At 41.5% G+C, this 19,920-nt stretch overlaps 1 protein-coding gene across 1 annotated transcript in view; it reads left to right on the plus strand.

Annotated features, from left to right (window-relative positions):
- The window catches only part of pde9aa (phosphodiesterase 9aa), a 35,195-nt gene extending 15,275 nt beyond the window's left edge, over positions 1–19,920 (plus strand). Inside the window, exons 7-16 of the mRNA XM_026296379.1 lie at positions 3,185–3,271; positions 3,384–3,488; positions 5,426–5,508; positions 5,904–6,060; positions 6,420–6,533; positions 6,929–7,033; positions 7,327–7,455; positions 19,263–19,358; positions 19,431–19,495; positions 19,696–19,920. Of these exons, the coding sequence (XP_026152164.1) occupies positions 3,185–3,271; positions 3,384–3,488; positions 5,426–5,508; positions 5,904–6,060; positions 6,420–6,533; positions 6,929–7,033; positions 7,327–7,455; positions 19,263–19,358; positions 19,431–19,481 (927 nt within the window). The 3' untranslated portion in view covers positions 19,482–19,495; positions 19,696–19,920. The remainder of the gene's footprint in view (positions 1–3,184; positions 3,272–3,383; positions 3,489–5,425; positions 5,509–5,903; positions 6,061–6,419; positions 6,534–6,928; positions 7,034–7,326; positions 7,456–19,262; positions 19,359–19,430; positions 19,496–19,695) is intronic.

Genomic DNA, 19,920 nt, shown 5'->3' on the forward strand with positions numbered 1-19,920 from the left:
AGGACATGTCCTGGTCAAAAATAACTCCAAGGTTTTTTATAGTAGTGCTGGAGGCCAGGGCTATGCCATCTAGAGTAGCTATAATTTTAGAAAAGTTATTTCTGAGATTTTTTGGCCCAAATATAATGACTTCTGTTTTCTCTGAGTTTAAAAGTAAAAAGTTACTGGTCATCCAGGCCTTTATGTCAGTTAGACAGGCTTGAAGTCTGGTTAACTGGTTTGTGTTAACAGGTTTAATAGATAGATATAACTGAGTGTCATCTGCATAGCAGTGGTAATTAATAGAGTGCTTCCTAATGACATATCCTAAAGGAAGCATGTACAGGGTGAACAGAATCGGTCCTAGCACAGAGCCTTGTGGAACTCCATAACTAACTTTTGTTCGAGTGGAAGGTTCATCATGGACATGAACAAACTGGAATCTGTCCAATAAATAGGATTAGAACCATTTTAACGCTGTTCCTCTGATACCAGTCACATGCTCCAGTCTCTGTAATAAGATGTTGTGGTCAATGGTGTCGAATGCAGCACTAAGGTCTAGGAGGACAAGTATAGAAACAAGTCCATTATCTGAGGCTAAGAGAATATTGGTTGGTAACTTTTAACAGTGCTGTTTCTGCACTATGATGTGCTCTAAATCCTGATTGAAAATCTTCAAATAGTTCATTCCTGTGTAAGTGGTCTGATAGCTGCTCAGCAACCAGATACCAGACTAATTCTTTGTATAGAATTATATATATATATATATATATATATATATATTATATTAAAAAAATTCCCTTCTCACCCCTACTGGTGGTGTGTGTGTCTTCCTCAATCTCGGGTCCTCTACCAGAGGCCTGGGAGTTTGAGGGTTCTTCGCAGTATCTTAGCTGTTCCTAGCACTGCGCTCTTCTGGACTGAGAGCCCTGATGTTGTTCCTGGGATCTGTTGGAGCCACTCTCCCAGTTTGGGGGTCACAACCCCGAGGGTGCCGATTACCACGGGGACAACTGTTGCCTTCACCTTCCATATCTTTTCTAGCTCTTCTTTAAGCCCTTGGTATTTTTCCAGCTTCTCATGTTCCTTATTTCTGATGTTGCTACCACCAGTAGTTGATGTTTTGCTCCCCTGGTGTCCTTACCCATTTCTTTCTGGGCCCCGCTCAGTGTATTGAGCCATGTGCCTATTCATCTTAGCTGCTATGATGCCCGACAGGACCTTCCATGTTGTGCAGAGGCAGGTTATCGGACAGTAGTTGGATGGGACTGCTCCCTTTTGGGGGTCCTTCAGGATCAGGACTGTCCTGCCTTCAGTTAGGCACTCTGGGTGAGTCCCATCCATTAGCAGCTGGTTCATTTGAGCTGCCAGGCGCTCATGGAGGGCAGTTAGCTTCTTTAGCCAGTAGGTGTGGATCATGTCAGGCCCCGGTGCTGTCCAGTTCTTCATGTTTGAGAGCCTTTCTCGGATATCTGCTGTTGTGATGGTTACTGGTTCCTGTTCAGGGAGGTTGCTGTGGTCTGCTCTCAGGTCTGCCAGCCACTGGGCATTGGTGTTATGTGATGCCTCCTTCTCCCATATGTTTTTCCAGTATTGTTCAGTCTCCAGCCTTGGTGGGTCTGTTCTCGTGTTGCTGCCCTCCCACTGAGAGTACACTTTGGATGGTTTGGTGGAGAACATCCTGTTTATTCTCCGTGCTTCTATTTCTCTGGTGTACCTCTTCAGGCGTGTGGTCAGGGCTGTGAGTCGTTGTTTGGCAGTCTCCAGGGCCTCTGGTATGGACAGCCTGCTGTATTTCTTACCCAACTTCATCCCCCTTCTCTGCAGTTCTGATAGTTGGCTAACTTCTCTCCGTGTTGCCCTTATTTTTGCCTCTAACCTCCTTCTCCATGAAGGGTACTGCTCCTTGGTGGTGGAATGTATTTTGTGGCCAAGCATCTCAAGAATCACTGTTGCCATGGTGTATATCAGCTTGTTGGTCTCGGTGATGGTCACAGTGGGGATTGTTCATAATGCTGCATTCACATCTTCTAGTAGACTTTCAGAGGGTACATCACTTAGTCTTGGTAACCGGCTGTGGGGGTTCCAGGTGTCCATCTTGCTCACGATCTTCACTCTCAGGTCAGCTGCTCTTGTGTTGAGCATGTGGGGTCTTGGGTGGGGATGGTATTGTTTCCCCCCCGTCCTGGCTCCCCCTTGCCGTAGCATTTGTGTTGTATTTCTTCAATCTCTAGTTGTGATAGCAGTTGCCGTTTGCGGATGTTGGAACACTGAGCTACTAGATGTTTTGGCCCTAGTATAGATGGTGGGTTTCGAAGTTTCCATAGGTCCCACATCCTCTTCATGTAACCCCTATCGCTGGGGTTACTCATGTAGTAGCATTCCATCAGTTCTCTTTTGTCAGCCCTCGTCCATGAGTGTCGTGTTCCAGTAGCCCATTTCTCATCAGGTTGCCCTGGTCCCCTAGCACCTGACGCGGACCTTGTTGACCCGGGCGACGTCCGAGCCAGTGTGACTCCAGTATTTCTATCGCTCATTTGTAATGAGGTAGGCTAGTAGCGTTACGGACCTTGCCTGAGGGCCCACACTGGTGATGCCCTGGTCGGGATTCGAGCCCCCGACCCTTTGATCTCCCTGCACCAAAATCAGTGGCCAAGGTGGTGGAAGAAGACAAAGAGACTGAGACTTTTATAGTGTGTGAGCAGGGAATAGCAAGACAGGTAAAAATAATCAAGGCTAATGACAAAGTAAAACTAGAACACTATGGGAGACACCGGAGAACAAGAAACACTACACAATAAAATTCCATAGACAGGAAGTTAATATTGCGTAACAATTTATAAAAGACTGCTTTTAATTTGTTAAATTGCATCATTCATGAGGAGCAGCATATTGACTGATTTATGCTCAGTTTTGTACATGGTGTCTTAAGAAGGGCAGTAATATCCATAGCCTGAACCAGCACTTTCATGTGTCTTGCTTTTGTTTTATAATGATTGTTACATTGCACAGTACTATATATGATGAAAGTTTCCTCTACGTTGAAAAGAAAAGTCTGTTTTTATAAACCAGAAACTGCAATATGTTTCATATCATTTCAGAAGATCATGTGGTGAATTTGTGAGAAGAAAAAGATCTATTTAATTCGAATGTATCTCCATCTCTCACTGTAACCGTATTACAGTGTATGCCTTTGTTCTTCCAGATGCTGAGCTGTTTGGAACATATGTACCATGACCTTGGCTTGGTCAAAGACTTCAACATTAACCCTATCACACTCAAGAGATGGCTGGTGAGACCCAGTACAAAAACCAACAACTTTTTTCTTTTTTTTCACATTTATTTTGGGAAGATATGTGAAAAAACACATAACAGAAGTTCTGTCACTTTCTTTCTCCATGCAGTTGTGTATTCATGACAACTACAGGAATAATCCCTTCCACAACTTCCGCCACTGTTTCTGTGTCACCCAGATGATGTACAGCATGATCTGCCTCTGTAGTCTACAGGTAATCAGTGCCTTAGGCTTATTCACTTCGGGATACATTCAATAAGGTCTTGTCTTGGCATGCAAACTTTTAACTTAATGCATGGCCGTACACGCTGCATATATTTTTAGGCCCATTGGTCGCAGGTATGTTAACACTGAAAGGGCAGGCTGTCTTTAATACTCTTATATGTTGCTGGCCAGAAGGTAAAAGTCAAGATGTCTTTGCTTCCCCTGCTTAGATTTTGATATTGACCTTACATACCTAAAGACTGTAAAATTACAAGATTACAGTATTTTCAGATTTTCAGATTTCAGTATTTTTCTATTTTTCACTATATTCTTATTGTAAATACCTAATTTTTTACTTTTTCCATTTTGATCCTATTTTTACCTTATGCCTTACAGTGACTAAGTAAATTTCCCAAATAAATGTTCTTCTTATCTTATTTTATCTTATCTTATCTTATCTTATCTTATCTTATCTTATCTTATCTTGTCTTGTCTTGTCTTGTCTTGTCTTGTCTTGTCTTGTCTTGTCTTGTCTTGTCTCGTCTCATCTTGTCTTGTCTCATTTTATCTTGTGTTGTTTTGTCTTGTCTCATCTTATCTTGTGTTGTTTTGTCTTGTCTCATTTTATCTTATCTTGTCTTGTCTGCTGGAGCCTATCCAGCTCTGTTTCGGGTGGAAGACGGGTACACCCTGGACAGGTCACCAGTCCATCACAGGACCACATATTGACACACAAAGACAAACAACCACACACGCTCACACTCACTCCTATGGGCAATTTAGAGTCACCAATCAACCTAACATGCATGTTTTTTGGACTGTGGGAGGAAACTGGAGTACCTGGAGAAAACCCACACAAGCTTATCTTATCTTGTTTTATCTTATCTTGTCTTGTCTTATCTTATCTTGTCTTATCATCTTGGCTTATCTTATCTTATCTTGTCTTATCTTATCTTAAGCTTTTTCAATCTGTCCCTCAAGTTTCCTAACTTTGTGGAACTGTAATACTGAATCACTGGAGTAACACTTAAAATAAATAGACATTTTGGGTGCTTATTGGCTTTATTGCTGAGAGTTCGATTTTATCTATTAGTACTAGCTATAGTTAGGTTAGTTTATCATAGTGATTGGAAATGGTGAACATAAATGGTGTAATTGTACAAGACTGCAATATGTTTAAATAGGAATAAGACTCTTTCCCTAATGTGTGTATATTCAAGATCTTCTATGCGGTCTAAAGTAATTAATTTGAGATGCCAGTTTTGATGCTTTTATTCAGTCTGCCAGGAAGAATGAGATCAACTGATAAAATCCACATTTCACTTGCAAATCCAGCAACATTAAAATGCAGTCCTGACACCCCTCCCCTGGCAATTTAACTCCCCTTCACACCTTACAGTTTCATCCATTTCAAATAAATCTATAGCACAATAAAAACATAAAATCTACAGTGTAATGTACAAAAAGTGAAATGTCTGGATACTGTATGAACTTTGCCAAAGCCACTGGACATATAAAAGTATAATTGAAAGTGTGTTGTTTACTTTATTGCATTAGCTAGACACACTTTAAGAATGTTCACTTTTATCATTGTCATTTTATTATCATGGAGAGCTGTTTATTGTTCCCTCTGCCTTTGTTTCCACTGTAGACTTTTCTCTTTCAAGTAACATTTAAATTAATATGTTGATAAAAACACTACATGCAGTCATGCTGCAGTTGTAATGAGAGGGAACAAAGCTGTGCTATGAAAAGCAGGAAGATGGGACAAGTGCATGATGAAGGGGAGAAAGAAAAATGGGAAGGACAAGCTTCTTCTCAGTCTGCTCGTCATCCCTCCTTCTGTCATCATGTACGACTATTCACTGGAGGTTTAATAGCACATGTGGAAAAGATTTCATTGATATATATTAAGATTGATATAGTGGGTGTGTGTTCATTTTTTAGGAGAAGTTCACTCAGGTGGACATTTTGATTCTCATGTCAGCTGCTGTGTGCCATGATCTTGATCACCCTGGATTCAACAACACGTAAGAGACTTAACACACACACACACACAGTGAAAGAGAGAAATCCAACATGTCATAACTATTTTTTGGTTCTGCACCACCTCATCATTTCACCCTTCCCTTCCATTTTATTCCTCCACTGATCCTGGGGTTCTTAATTTCCTCCGTATGTATTTCCTTCCTTCCCTGTCTCCTTCTATCCTCTGCCTTTGTCTTTTGCTCTCTGTTCTCATGTGTTGCCATCTTTCCACTTCTCATCCCTGCCTCCTCGCCTTTGGTTCTTGTCACTTGCTTCATTGTCACCACTCTGTTATTTGTTTTTTTTTCTGCACCCTCCTCTCATTCATCTCACCCTACCCTGTATCTGTGATTTTTTGCAGCTTTTTTATTCTTACCATTCTCTCTGTCCCTTCCAGGTACCAGATCAATGCCCGAACTGAGCTGGCAGTTCGCTACAATGACATTTCCCCGTTGGAGAATCACCACTGTGCCGTGGCCTTTCAGATCTTCTCTCAGCCTGACTGCAACATTTTCTCCAACTTTGACCCAGAGGCCTTCAAACAGATACGACAGGTAGGGCTGCATGTGTATATGTGTGTGTGTTGTGTGCTGTAATGCAGACCATACAAAATAGTCATTTGTGGTTGTTATGTGTAGTTTTTCAGTAATCTCTTAAAGTTCATTGTCTCACAGATGAATAAGTCATTAAAGCCAAGTTAAATATAATTACAACTAACAATGTGAAATATGTCAGCCTGAATTTGGGATAAACTTGTATATTCAGTACATTAAGGATATTTTGCTGCAAAAAAAGGACCCTTGGGCTTAAATATGCTGCTCATTTTTAAAACCACCACACCACATTTTATAGTACTACCCACACATGTCATGGGAAACTTTGTCAAGTCTTGTGTGTGTTCCCCACTTTTCAGGGAACCATAACACTGATCCTGGCCACAGACATGGCACGACACGGTGAGATCCTGGACTCCTTCAAGCAAAAAGTCGACAACTTTGACTACGCAGATGAGGAGCATGTCACCTGTGTAAGACACTTCAGTTTACGAATTCATTGGATGCTGTCACTGCAGTTCTGTGCAGTTGTTCTGGAAAAAAACATCTTATAAATACATCATATGGACTGACTGATAACACATTGATTAAAGAGATTTGGTAACATGTTTTTTTAGGAACATTTGAGACTTTTTATCTTCTCTAGGATCATAATGAGCTGCAGAGGGAAAACTGATTATGAGCATAATAGTATAAAAGATTTTATGGTCAATTAATCCTTGAGGATTAATCCACTCAGGTGAAAGTATTAGTAAAGTTACTGCATTTAATCTCAAATGACATCCTATGTCACTATTTTAGGCTACAATGAACTATGTTTTGCAGTGTTGCATTCTCATACAGTAATATTTCCCCTGTGACTATGCAGCTGAAAATGGTTCTTATCAAGTGCTGCGACATCTCCAACGAAGTGCGGCCCATGGAGGTAGCTGAGCCCTGGGTCGACTGCTTACTGGAGGAGTACTTCATGCAGGTGGGTGACATATTTTCAAATTTTTAACCCAGCACTACTACAAATAGGAAGCATTTTTACCCATACTTTTAAAACCACATGAAGATCAAAAAGACCAAAAACTAAAACCATTTCTGGGTTTGCAGCTTTTGTAGTACATTTTTACCTGCAGTTGTTAAAATATTCACTATAATGAATATACTGTAATGTTCCCTTCAGGTAAAATAAACATCAGATGATCTTTTTTTATTGATTATTAGAGTAATAATTTTGTTTGATGGTAACTTGCTAACATGTCTGTGTGTACTGCTCAGAGTGACCGGGAGAAGACTGAAGGGCTTCCTGTGGCTCCATTCATGGACAGAGAAAAGGTCACCAAGCCGACAGCTCAGATTGGTTTCATCAAGTTTGTCCTCATCCCCATGTTTGAGACTGTGATGAAGGTGAATATGCAGGATAATGATAACAGTGACAAGATCAAAGTAAGAGTTGCAAAATGCAGGTGAAGTATTTCAATAGTATTTTTAGTATTAATTATTAGAGCATCAAACACTGGAGGTTTAATAGCACACAATGGAAAATTGGTCCCTCCCAGTATGTGATGTCCAGTCACCGATGCCGCCAAAAGCTGAACTAATGCAAATTTTCGAGTCCTCATTATTCAGTGTTAACCTGAGTCCAAAACACACTTCATGTGTCAGTATTCATGTCAAACAGCAACAGTGCACAGTGCATGGCTCAAGCATGGATGCCAAACTTATTGATCATTATGTGCGCTGATCACTGATCTTCACAAGCATTTAAACCAGTGGATTGCTGTTTGCATTTGTTTACTATTTATGACTATGTTCGCTATAATATGATATATAAACATAAGTGACAAAATCAGTGTTTTATACGCTGTTAACAGTTACATTTATGCATTTCTAAGCCAAGGTTTGGGTAAATTACATGCAACAAGTAATTGTGGCATTTGTAAAGGTTTGGCACCCTACTACATTGTGAAATAAAAAGTGCATTAGCACTGCATTAACATTTGACATTTACTTATTTTCCTTTTTTATTTTATTTATTTTGAAATCAGCACAATGTCTAATTGGTTAAAATAGTTTATACAGCTATATATAAACTAGTGCTGTCAAAATTAACGTGTTAACGCATGCAATTAATTTTTGTAAATTAATGCGTTTTTTTTATACAGTTAACCTGTTCTATCCAGTAACCTATGGTTACCAGGATATGGTGCCATCCTGACTTCGTCTCCAGGCTGTAGGTCTGGGCGGGGACAAGTCGCTTTCTTGTCGTGGTAGAACTTTTGGGTATATTTAGTTTTGTCTAGTAGGTGCTTGACTCTGAGGGAGTCATAGGTCATGGGTCTAAGTAGTGCACGAGCTGTGGGCAGTTTGTTGCGGGGTCTCCTGCCCATAAGGAGCTGAGCAGGTGACAGGCCAACTGACTGAAGAGGTGTTGTTCTATAGTCCAGTAGAGCAAGATGTTTGTCAGTTGCTTTGCTCCAGAGTCTCTTGACAGTTTGTACTGCCCGTTCCGCTTCACCATTGGAGTGCGGTGTGTGAGGTGAAGATGTTTTGTGTAGAATGCCGTAACTTTGACAGAACTCTTTGAACTCCTCTGATGTGTACTGTGGGCCATTATCTGTTCGTAGAATGGCAGGGATACCATGTCTGCTGAACTGAGATTTCAGGGTCTCAATAGTAGTGCGGCTGCGCTGATCTTTTAACAGCTCAACTTTGATGTATTTTGAATAATAGTCCACTAGTACAATGTACTGCTTGTTCTCAAAGTCAAACAAATCAGAGGCCACTACTTCAAATGGTAGCTCAGGTGTTTCATTTGGCATGAGTGGCTGCTTGGGAAGTCTGTTTTGAATCTCAGCTTCTGATCATGTTCTCAATTTCCGCACTCATACCTGGCCAGTATAACACTTCACGTGCTCTTTACCATTTCCAGGTGAGGCTGATGTATGCGCTCCAGCATGTGTTTTCGCATGGTGGGAGGAACAGCAATGCGCATTCCTTTATGCACTACGCCGTCAGTTACAGCTAGCTGACTTCTTGAGTCCCAGTATGGCTGAACGGGGGTGGGCAGTTCCTTTCTGTTGTCTGGCCAGCCTTGCTGAATAATTTGCTGTAGAAGACTTAGTTCCTCTTTGGTGCATTTTTGAAGCTCGATGTACTTGTCATTACTTACAGACAGAAAGTTGAGCATTGAGACGCATTCTAGACTGCCTGTTTCTGGAGTCTTGTCTGACAGCTGTGCTCTGGACAGTGTGTCTGGAAGCTCCATGTCTTTTCCTCTTCTGTATTTGACTGTGATGTCATACCACTGTAATCGCAAACGCATCCTCTGTATGTGCATTGGGGTTGACAGTAGAGGTTTCTTGTGAATGTCCTCCAGTAGCTAGTGGTCATTGTATATTGTGACGTGTTTGCCAAATATGTAGTGGTGAAACTTGGTGCATGCATGAACGATGGAGAGCATCTCCTTCTCAATCTAAGCATAGCGTGTCTCAGCATCAGTCATAGATCTGGATGAGAAGGCTACAGAGGTTGATCGTCTTGTATTAAAACAGCTCCCAGTCCAGTGCTGCTTGCGTCACAATATATTTCCACAGGTTTTGTCACGTCATAGAACTTCAGCACTGGGTGACAAGTACACAAGTGTTTAAGCTTGTCAAATGCCTGCTGATGTGCTGGATCCCATGAGAACTCTACATCACTTTTTGTAAGTTATCTTAATGGAGCATCTATCTCACACAGGTTTGGAATGAACTTTGACAAATATGTCACAAATCCCAGAAAGCGGCGAATGCCTTCCTTGTCAATAGGTGGCGGCATGCATCGCATGGCTTCTGTCTTTGCCGGATCTGGTTTTAGTCCATCAGCTGTTATTAGATGCCCCACGTATGGCACTGGTGACTGGTGGATGTGACACTTGTTGAAGTTTAGCCTCAGATTGTAGCTTGTAGCTCTCTCCACAACTTCTCTGAGTGTTCTGTCATGCTCTGTCATTGTTGGTGCTGCAATGAGAATGTCATCCATTATGCCAGTCACGCCACTGATGCCCTCTAGCATTTGGTCGATAATGCGTTGAAATATCTCTGGTGCGCATTTTATGCCAAAGGGTAATCTCAGCCATCTAAAACTTCCGATAGGGGTATTAAATGTTTTCAGAAAAGATGATGCGTCATCCAACTCAATCTGCAGGAAACCTGACTTTGCATCTACTAGTACAGAGAACACTTCTGCGTTGGGCATGGTGGATACAACCTCTTCAATTGTGCGCATTGGGTAAACAGGGTATCTGCAGGTTTCTAAGAGCTAGATTTAAGACTTTTTAAGACCTTTTTAATACCACACTGAATGACATATAAGACCAATTTTGTAGAAATAAAATAAAACATCCCACAATACAACCAATTACCATAACACACTGTTTATTGATATAAACTGTTTACACACCGTTTGATTTATTGAGTAAAACAAAAATAGGTGTTTTCCGACAGGTTTCCGCAGCCGCTTTGTCTTATTCACACCGCATGTGGGTCTCCAAAGCTTTCATACCCATTGTTCCGAGTTTTACATTTTTTTGCACAGCCTGCACCGGACCTCGAACATGTTGCCACTAACTGGACTTAACCACGGTGCAAAATTAGGGTTTTGTAACCAATTGTCATTAAATTTACATTTACCCATGGCAAAAGACTAATGCTGAAACTTTCCCGCAGTTCACACAGCTGCCGGAAAGCATGTGTTAAATAAACTCCCCTCAAACGCGTATTTTAGTTGGTTCCGCCTATTTCGTTCTGCGTAACAAATACGCGAAAGGCTTTCAAATTGATTTCAAGATGAAAATAAAATCTTCTTTATGGGGTTGGTTAGATTTCATTTTAAGACCTTTGAAACGCGAATTTAAGACATTTTAATGCTAATTAAGGCCTTAGTTTTATAATATGAAATTTAAGACTTTTTAAGACTTTTTAAGGATCCGCGGACACCCTGGTAAAGCTCCCGTTTGATAGCATTATTCAGGTCACTTGGATCTATATATATACAGAGTTTGTCCTTGTTAGTGACCACAACCATTGAACTCACCCACTCAGTCGGTTGGTCGACTTTGGTGATATGACCATCTCTGACCATCTCATTTAGCTTTTCCACTATTTTTGCTCTGAGTGCTACTGGTTGTCTGTGCACAGCATGTACCACAGGTTTTGCCTTGGGGTCAATCTTTATTGTATATGTGCCTGGCAGTGTCCCTGTAGTGCGTGTCAGTTCCGGAAAGTTTTCAAGGCCAGCAGGTGGGCTCCGGTTTGTGGTAGTGTCTTTAAAAGTACCCACTTTGTCTAGTACACTGCTGTCTTGTAGTGAGTCCAGTCTAGCAATTAGGCCTAAGGTCTCTGCTGCTGTGCCATCAAGCACATTCTCTTGTGCAATGTCCACTATTTCAAAATCTGCTGTGCCTTTATGCTCTTTGTACTTTAGTTAGTGATGGGCAAGTGAAGCCTCATGAAGCACTGAGCTTTCCTGACAATTGTGCCGAAAAAGATTCAAACCTTCGAGACTTCAGTGATGCTGACATCTGGTGGACAAATGAAGCCATAGCAACCTCTAAAGAGCACGAATGAAGCACTGGCACTGTTTCAATCCCATGACAGCAATAAAAGTTCAGACCTCTTGAGATCAAAGTGATCCCAAACTTTAGAACGTCGCTTATTGGTGGGACTCGCCGTGAAACTTGCCAAAATACTCTCCCTCTCACTCTCCAAATCATGAAGCAGAATGATTCAATTCAATTCAATTTTATTTGTATAGCGCCAAATCACAATACAAATCATCTCAAGGCACTTTACAAAAACTAAAACTAAAAACCCAACAATTCCCTTATGAGCAAGCACTTGGCGACAGTGGAGAGGAAAAACTCCCTTTAACGGAAGAAAAAACCTCCAGCAGAACCGGGCTCAGTTTGGGCAGCCATCTGCCTCGACCGGTTGGGGTGAGTGGATAGAGCAGAGAGAAAAGAACAGCAACAATAAACAACAAATAGACACTGCAGGTTGGTGGGACCAGTAACTGCACATCAGCGATATACAGGTCCAGGACCAGGGACACCTGCAGAAGGTACAGAGAAAACAGAGAGAGAGGGAGAGAGCACAAACTCGGGGAGAGAGAGAGCACAAGGTTAGTAACATTCAATGGTGGAATATACATGAGGTGGGAGGAGAGAAGAGAGGGGAGGGGAAGGGAAGGGGGGGGGGGCTCAGTGCACCGATGGTCCTCGGGCAGTCTAGGCCTATAGCAGCATAACTAAGGGATGGTTCAGGGTTGCCTGAAGCCAGCCCTAACTATATGCTTTGTCAAAGAGGATGGTTTTAAGTCTAGCCTAAAAAGTATAGAGAGTGTCTGCCTCCTGAACCCAGGCTGGGAGCTGGTTCCATAGGAGAGGAGCTTGATAACTAAAGGCTCTGCCTCCCATTCTACTTTTGGAAACTCTGGGAACCACAAGTAGACCTACACTCTGAGAGCGAAGTGGTCTATTGGGATAATATGGTACTATGAGGTCTTTAAGGTATGAAGGAGCTTGATTATGAAGGGATTTGTATGTGAGAAGAAGGATTTTAAATTCTATTCTATATTTTACAGGGAGCCAATGAAGAGAAGCAAAATTGTCAGTTATGAAATATGATCTCTCTTGCTAGTTCCTGTCAGGACTCTGGCTGCGGCATTCTGGATTAATTGGAGGCTTTTTATGGAGATATTGGGACATCCAGATAGTAATGAGTTACAGTAATCTAGCCTTGAGGTAACAAATGCATGGACTAGTTTTTCTGCATCATTTTGAGACAGGATGTTCCTAATTTTGGAAATGTTGCACAGGTGAAAGAATGCAGTTCTAGAGATTTGTTTTATGTGTGAGTTAAAGGACATGTCCTGGTCAAAAATAACTCCAAGGTTTTTTACAGTAGTGCTAGAGGCCAGGGTTATGCCATCTAGAGTAGCTATAATTTGAGAGAAGTTATTTCTGAGATTTTTTGGCCCAAATATAATGACTTCTGTTTTCTCCGAGTTTAAAAGTAAAAAGTTACTGGTCATCCAGGCCTTTATGTCAGTTAGACAGGACAGTCTAACTAGTCAGACCAGCGATGACATGTTTAGCCGCATGTCGTCGTTCCGTCGCTGGCTGTCTAGGTGGTGTCCAGCAAACGATGTGGGCTTCATAGACAATTGGGCCACTTTCTGGGGAAAACCCGGTCTGGTTGCAAGAGACGGCATCCATTCCACTTTGAATGGTGCAGCTCTCATCTCTAGAAATTTGGCCGAGTTTATTAGCCGACCTAAAGCCTGACAATCCAGGGTGGGGACCGGGATGCAGAGACTCAGTCTAAAACGCCTCTGTGCAGTTTCCTTAGAGCCGCCGCCCCCCTCAAACCACATAGAGACTGTGTCTGCCCCTCGAACATATAAATCAAATAAATCAGAAGTTAACAGAAGAGGAGTTATTCATAAAAACTTAATAAAAATTAAGACCACTCCTCTTATTGAACAGAAAAACAGAACTGTCAAATGTGGACTATTAAATATTAGGTCACTTTCATCTAAATTTTTCTTAGTAAATGATTTGATAACTGATCACCAAATTGACCTACTTTATCTTACTGGATCCTGGCTACAGCAGGATGAATATGTCAGTCTGAATGAATTAACCCCCCTCAGTCATAAAAATTATCATGTTCCTCGAAGCACAGGTCGAGGTGGAGGAGTAGCTGCAATCTTCCACTCAAACTTATTATTAAACTTTCATCCTCAGAACAGTTATAACTCATTTGAGAGCCTCACTCTTAGTCTCTCGCATCCAAACTGGAAAACACAAAAAGTTATTATAGTGGGAGATTTTAACATTCATGTAGATGTTGAAAATAACGGCCTCAGCATTGCATTTAATTCTATATTAGATTCAATTGGTTTCATTCAAAACGTTAATAAACCCACCCACTGTTTCAATCACACCCTTGATCTTGTTCTGACCTATGGCATCAAAATTGAACATCTAATAGTTTTTCCCCCAAATCCTGTTTTGTCAGATCATTCTTTAATAACTTTTGAATTTAAAATGATGGATCATGCAGCATTTGGAAGAAAATTGCACTACAGCAGATGTTTATCTGACAACGCTGTTAATAAATTTAAGAAAATGATTCCATCTTTATTTACATCTATGCCAAGTATAAACATAGTGGAGGGCAGCTGCTTGTGGTTCCCAGAGTTTCCAAAAGCAGAATGGGAGGCAGAGCCTTTAGTTATCAAGGTCCTCTCCTATGGAACCAGCTCCCAGCCTGGGTTCAGGAGGCAGACACTCTCTATACTTTTTAGGCTAGACTTAAAACCATCCTCTTTGACAAAGCATATAGTTAGGGCTGGCTTCAGGCAACCCTGAACCATCCCTTAGTTATGCTGCTATAGGCCTAGACTGCCCGAGGACCATCAGTGCACTGAGGTCCCCCCCGCTTTCCTTCCCCTCCCCTCTCTTCTCTCCTCCCACCTCATGTATATTCCACCATTGAATGTTACTAACCTTGTGCTCTCTCTCTCCCCTAGTTTGTGCTCTCTGCCTCTCTCTCTGTTCTCTCTGTACCTTCTGCAGGTGTCCCTGGTCCTGGACCTGTATATCGCTGATGTGCAGTTACTGGTCCCACCAACCTGCAGTGTCTATTTGTTGTTTATTGTTGCTGTTCTCTTCTCTCTGCTCTATCCACTCACCCCAACCGGTCAAGGCAGATGGCCGCCCAAACTGAGCCCGGTTCTGCTGGAGGTTTTTTCTTCCGTTAAAGGGAGTTTTTCCTCTCCACTGTCGCCAAGTGCTTGCTCATAAGGGAATTTTTGGGTTTTTAGTTTTAGTTTTTGTAAAGTGCCTTGAGATGATTTGTATTGTGATTTGGCGCTATACAAATAAAATTGAATTGAATTGAATTGGTCAGATTGGGGAGGGGTCCAGAGAAAACTACAGAGTCCGACATTAATTTAGCAAAGTTACACACCGACTCAACATTAATTTTACTGACCTCCGATTGGCGTAATCGGGTGTCATTGCTGCCGAAGTGAATAATAATTTTCCCATATTTACGATTAGCCTTAGCCAGCAGCTTCAGATGTGACTCAATGTCACCCGCTCTGGCCCCAGGAATACATTTGACTATTGTGAGGATTTTACAACAGAGCAAATGGTCACTAACTTAAACCAATGTGGGGGCTGAATGTTTGCTTGACCCTTTCATGGTATGTGGTTCTGTCTGTTTTATTGGTTTAGTGTTTTAGGGTAGGAAGTTGTAAATAACTGCCAACAATTTGTTTCTTTGATGGTAAGAAGACTGAAGATAGTACCTGAACAAACGTGGAGTCTGTTCAAGATTAGTCCACCCCTTTCTTGTCAAAATGTATATAAACTGGTCTTTTAACACAGACGGGAGAGGACTTTCTGCAAGGACGTCCTCTCCAGGCCCGTGATTAAACTGAGATGATTCATCACACTTGTGGTTGTTTTCTGAGAATTGGCAACTCTCAAACTTAAAGAAATTTCTACCACAATTTGGCGACGAGGATGGGATGGACAGGCCACTGACCGGCGCTTGTTCTGGACCGAAGGAACCACCGGTGGTAAAATTTAAAAATGAAGGGAAAGTTCCGCTCCGACAAACGGAGGGCTGGAATCCCGCCTGAGGTCAGAACGGGTGGCGGACAGTGGATGCTCCATTCATTTGATAAGTGAGTACAGTGTTATGAATCATTTCTTGTGTATGTCTGTTAAGTGTTGATTTATGTTTTTGGTCTGCGTCAAAATGAAAAACCCTAGGTGTGTGTGTTTGGTAATCACGTGATCTTTGTAATCCCTCCTGGTAATGAGACCAGTGTGTCTGAGGGACAGACGCCAGATGATGAAAAAATAATCCTAAAAAACAAAAAACAAAAAAGAAGAAAAAAAAAAAGAAACAACGAGAAAACCCCACTGGCTGAGGATTACAAACGTAAGTCTTCCTTCGGGAAGCCATATGGTTTATTAAGGAAACGACCCATACGTGGCAAACATGAAAAAATTAAGACAGTACTGAAGAAGTAAGCTCTGATTGTTAATGAGAAGTTCGATAATGTTGTTAATGTGAACTAAGCTGTTAAATAAGAAGTAAGCTATTGTTAATGAGAAATACGACAATGTTGTTAAATGAGAAGTAAGCTATTGTTAATGAGAAGTACGCTATTGTCTATGAGGAGTAAGATGTTATTATAAGAAGTGAACTATTATTGTCTATAAGAACCACCTTAGAATTTGTCCCATATCATGAACTGGGCATATGAATGAGGTGATAATTTTATAAGCTTTGTGGTGACTCCTTCAGTGTCTTGTATGCACAATGTGTGTACAATAAGGGTACGTTGCTCGGAACGAAAGTGTCATACAAACTACCTGGCTGAAGAAAGTTACCCAAAGTTAGTGTTTGTCTGATAAGATCTGACCATACGATGAGATGGGAAGATCAGTGTGAATGAGAAAATATTGTGTGTGTGTTATAAGCCCAATGAAAGTGTAAGCACCAGCCCCAGTGCTAAATGATGGTAGATAAATGGGTTAAAAATGTGGTTATAGAATGTTGTTGAGAAGGAGAAGAGGAAGTGAAAGAAGGAAAACAAAGAAGGAAGAAATAAATTGGCACTCTTTTCAAGAGTGAGAAAGGGAGGCAGAAATAGAAGTAAGAAAAATCTGCTGCAGAATTAAGGGTAAAGTTAGAGAAGTGATGTTGAGGAGAATAAGAAGGTAAAATTGAAATGTAGGGTGAGAAAGTAGAAGTTATGTGTTACAGGTTCGTCAAACTCCGATGGGGACACATCAGACCCACAACACAGCACCAGTGGGGTCACAACAATTCACCGCTACGATGGACACCTTGGATGAAGCTGTGCGGACTGCAATTCCTCTGAGAGTCTGCTGGTTTCAGATTCATGATACTGGACAAAAGGGGGGTGAGTTTCCAGCTGATTATTGCACCCGCATGGTGACTGTATTCGCTGCACACTCCGGATAATGCGGCATACTGTCACCTGTGGAAAACTGCATTAATAAATATCTCAACCTGGCCCAAGGAGCTGCGTCATGATGTCATGTGTCGGCTGGGAAACAAAGACTGAAAAATGTATGGACACATGTCTTACACGCAGAAAGAAACCGAGAGGAGTCAGACATGGACCGGGTAAAAAAATAAAATTCTCCGCTCACCAGCAGAAAACTACACAACCTCGCAGAAGGAGCCTGCGATCTCGACAGAACAATGCAAGGAGATGTCAGGGAAACCAAGGATTTGTTCAGAATCAGCTTCAAAGAGAACAGTTTCACACTTTAAAGGACATGGACACATATCCTATAACTGAATCAACAAAGACTGATGACATACAATTGAATGATTGGACCTCAGGAAACCCATATGATGACAGTGCTAAAGAAATACCCTGACTAATAATGTAATGTTTTTTTCCCTTTGATTGGTAATTATAATTGTGTTGACACTTTGTGTCAAAAGGGGGGAATGTGAGGATTTTACAACAGAGCAAATGGTCACTAACTTAAACCAATGTGGGGGCTGAATGTTTGCTTGACCCTTTCATGGTATGTGGTTCTGTCTGTTTTATTGGTTTAGTGTTTTAGGGTAGGAAGTTGTAAATAACTGCCAACAATTTGTTTCTTTGATGGTAAGAAGACTGAAGATAGTACCTGAACAAACGTGGAGTCTGTTCAAGATTAGTCCACCCCTTTCTTGTCAAAATGTATATAAACTGGTCTTTTAACACAGACGGGAGAGGACTTTCTGCAAGGACGTCCTCTCCGGGCCCGTGATTAAACTGAGATGATTCATCACACTTGTGGTTGTTTTCTGAGAATTGGCAACTCTCAAACTTAAAGAAATTTCTACCACACTATGGTCGCTGGTATCTCTATTTTCACGTTCCTGACTATGGAATCGCCAATTATCAGAGTCGGTTTCTCAGCGGGTGTGTTGCGGAGCCGCGCTTCCAAATCAGTGATCCTCGCCTCCAAGGTTAACAGAACCTTACACTTATTACAGGTATCATTATTGCTAAAGGAGGCAGAGGAATAACTAAACATGTGGCACACCGAGCAAGAAAGACAGAGAGAGGGAGAGGCCATGTTAGCTAAGCTAACTAGCTAGCTAAGCTAACCGGTAGGCTAACGAGTGCTAAGTCAGGAAATAGCACTAAATACCAGTCAAAATAGAAAGGTACTTGACTAGTACCGGAATGTAGCAGTTAATGAATTGTTTAGAGTTTAGTTAGTTTTTAGGTGTGTTAAACTATAGCTAGTCTGTTGCTAGTCTGTAGACGAACTATGCAACACACACAACACGATACGCTTGCAAGACAAAAGTGATTCGCTTACCCGGAGCGATGCTTGTTATATAGCTGATATGGCACCAAACCACTCAAATCTGTCAAACCTGTCAAGCTGTCATTGCCTCAGAATGCATTGAAACGCCATGAGCCAATGACACACACTGAAAGACTATGAGCCAATGAATAGCTTTGAAACATTTTGAAGCAATGAAGCGCGAAGCGAAACAGTGATGACGTTCGAAGCTTCGAACATCACGTGACACTGGTGTTTTTATACAAGCTTCGACACAGTGTTTCGAATCACTCCGCTTCAGAAAGAGTGACACAAGCCTCGGTATCATTTGCCCATCACTAACTTTAGTGGAAGGTCAACTGCAGCAACTGGCTTTATCTTGTGGTTTGAGTAGGTCCTGAGCACTCTTTTGGAACTCTTCAGATCCCCCATGTGGTTTAGTGACCGATTCGGCATCTGCGGCGTCCCAGTCAGTCTTCGGGTGGTCAAACTGCCTGGTCATTGCTACGTGGTTACTGTTCTTGACAGCTTTCTGACACCATGTAATGTACTTATATTGTGTATAAGTTAAGCTAAGACAGGAACGATGCGGGAGGTAGCGTGAGACTTGTGTTTAATATAAAAACCGGAAATCATCGTCACCAAACAGGAAGTAGTCAGCAATACATTACATGTACAATATTTTAAATTAATCGCGATTAATTTTTGGAGGACCATGCGATTAATTAGTTAATTTGTTTTTAATCGATTGACAGCACTAATATAAACACAAGGTTGTATGGGATGTGCAGTGATGATACTGACACACGGTGTGTGTGTGTACTAGCTGTTTCCACAGATTGAGGAGGCAATGGTGCAGCCACTCAGAGAGTCAAGAGATCGATATGAAGAACTCAAGCAGATCGATGATGCTATGAATGAGGTTAGAGGATTTCTGTGCATTTAATTTTCCTTGGTACTGTTTGTGACTGATAACAAGTAATGTTCCCTTCAGGTGCAGAAAAAGAAAAGTGAGAACTTGACCATGGGAGGGAAGAAGAAGTGAAATGTTTTGAAAAGGTAGGAAAGAATAGGAGAGGAAGTGTTGCCATCAGTGTATGACCAGTTTATGGATTAGAGAGGAAAATATGGAGAAACATAGATGTTAGAAGCAGCTTTCTTTGTGACTAATCTGTGTTTCAGTACCACTATTGAGTAGAGCTCGACAGTGAAGCTGAGCAAAGTTACCCATCCTTTCCATGACTCTGTCTTCTCCCCAGTTCAGCCTGCTGAAGAGCAGAGGGGCAGAAGGCTCTTAGTACTCCAGGACCAGTTGGACAACCCAACGCCTTTTTCAGGAAATATAAATATTTCTACAACACAGGTGAACAACGTTTGGGTAGATATGTTTTTTTTTTAATGTGTTGTTTTTCAAGAGATTGTGCAGATTTTTAGTGACATTTGTTCTTTCCTATAAAAAAAATTAAATAAAACATCCAATCTTG

This window comes from Mastacembelus armatus, chromosome 21 (assembly GCF_900324485.2).
Source record: "Mastacembelus armatus chromosome 21, fMasArm1.2, whole genome shotgun sequence".
Classification (NCBI taxonomy): Eukaryota; Metazoa; Chordata; class Actinopteri; order Synbranchiformes; family Mastacembelidae; genus Mastacembelus; species Mastacembelus armatus.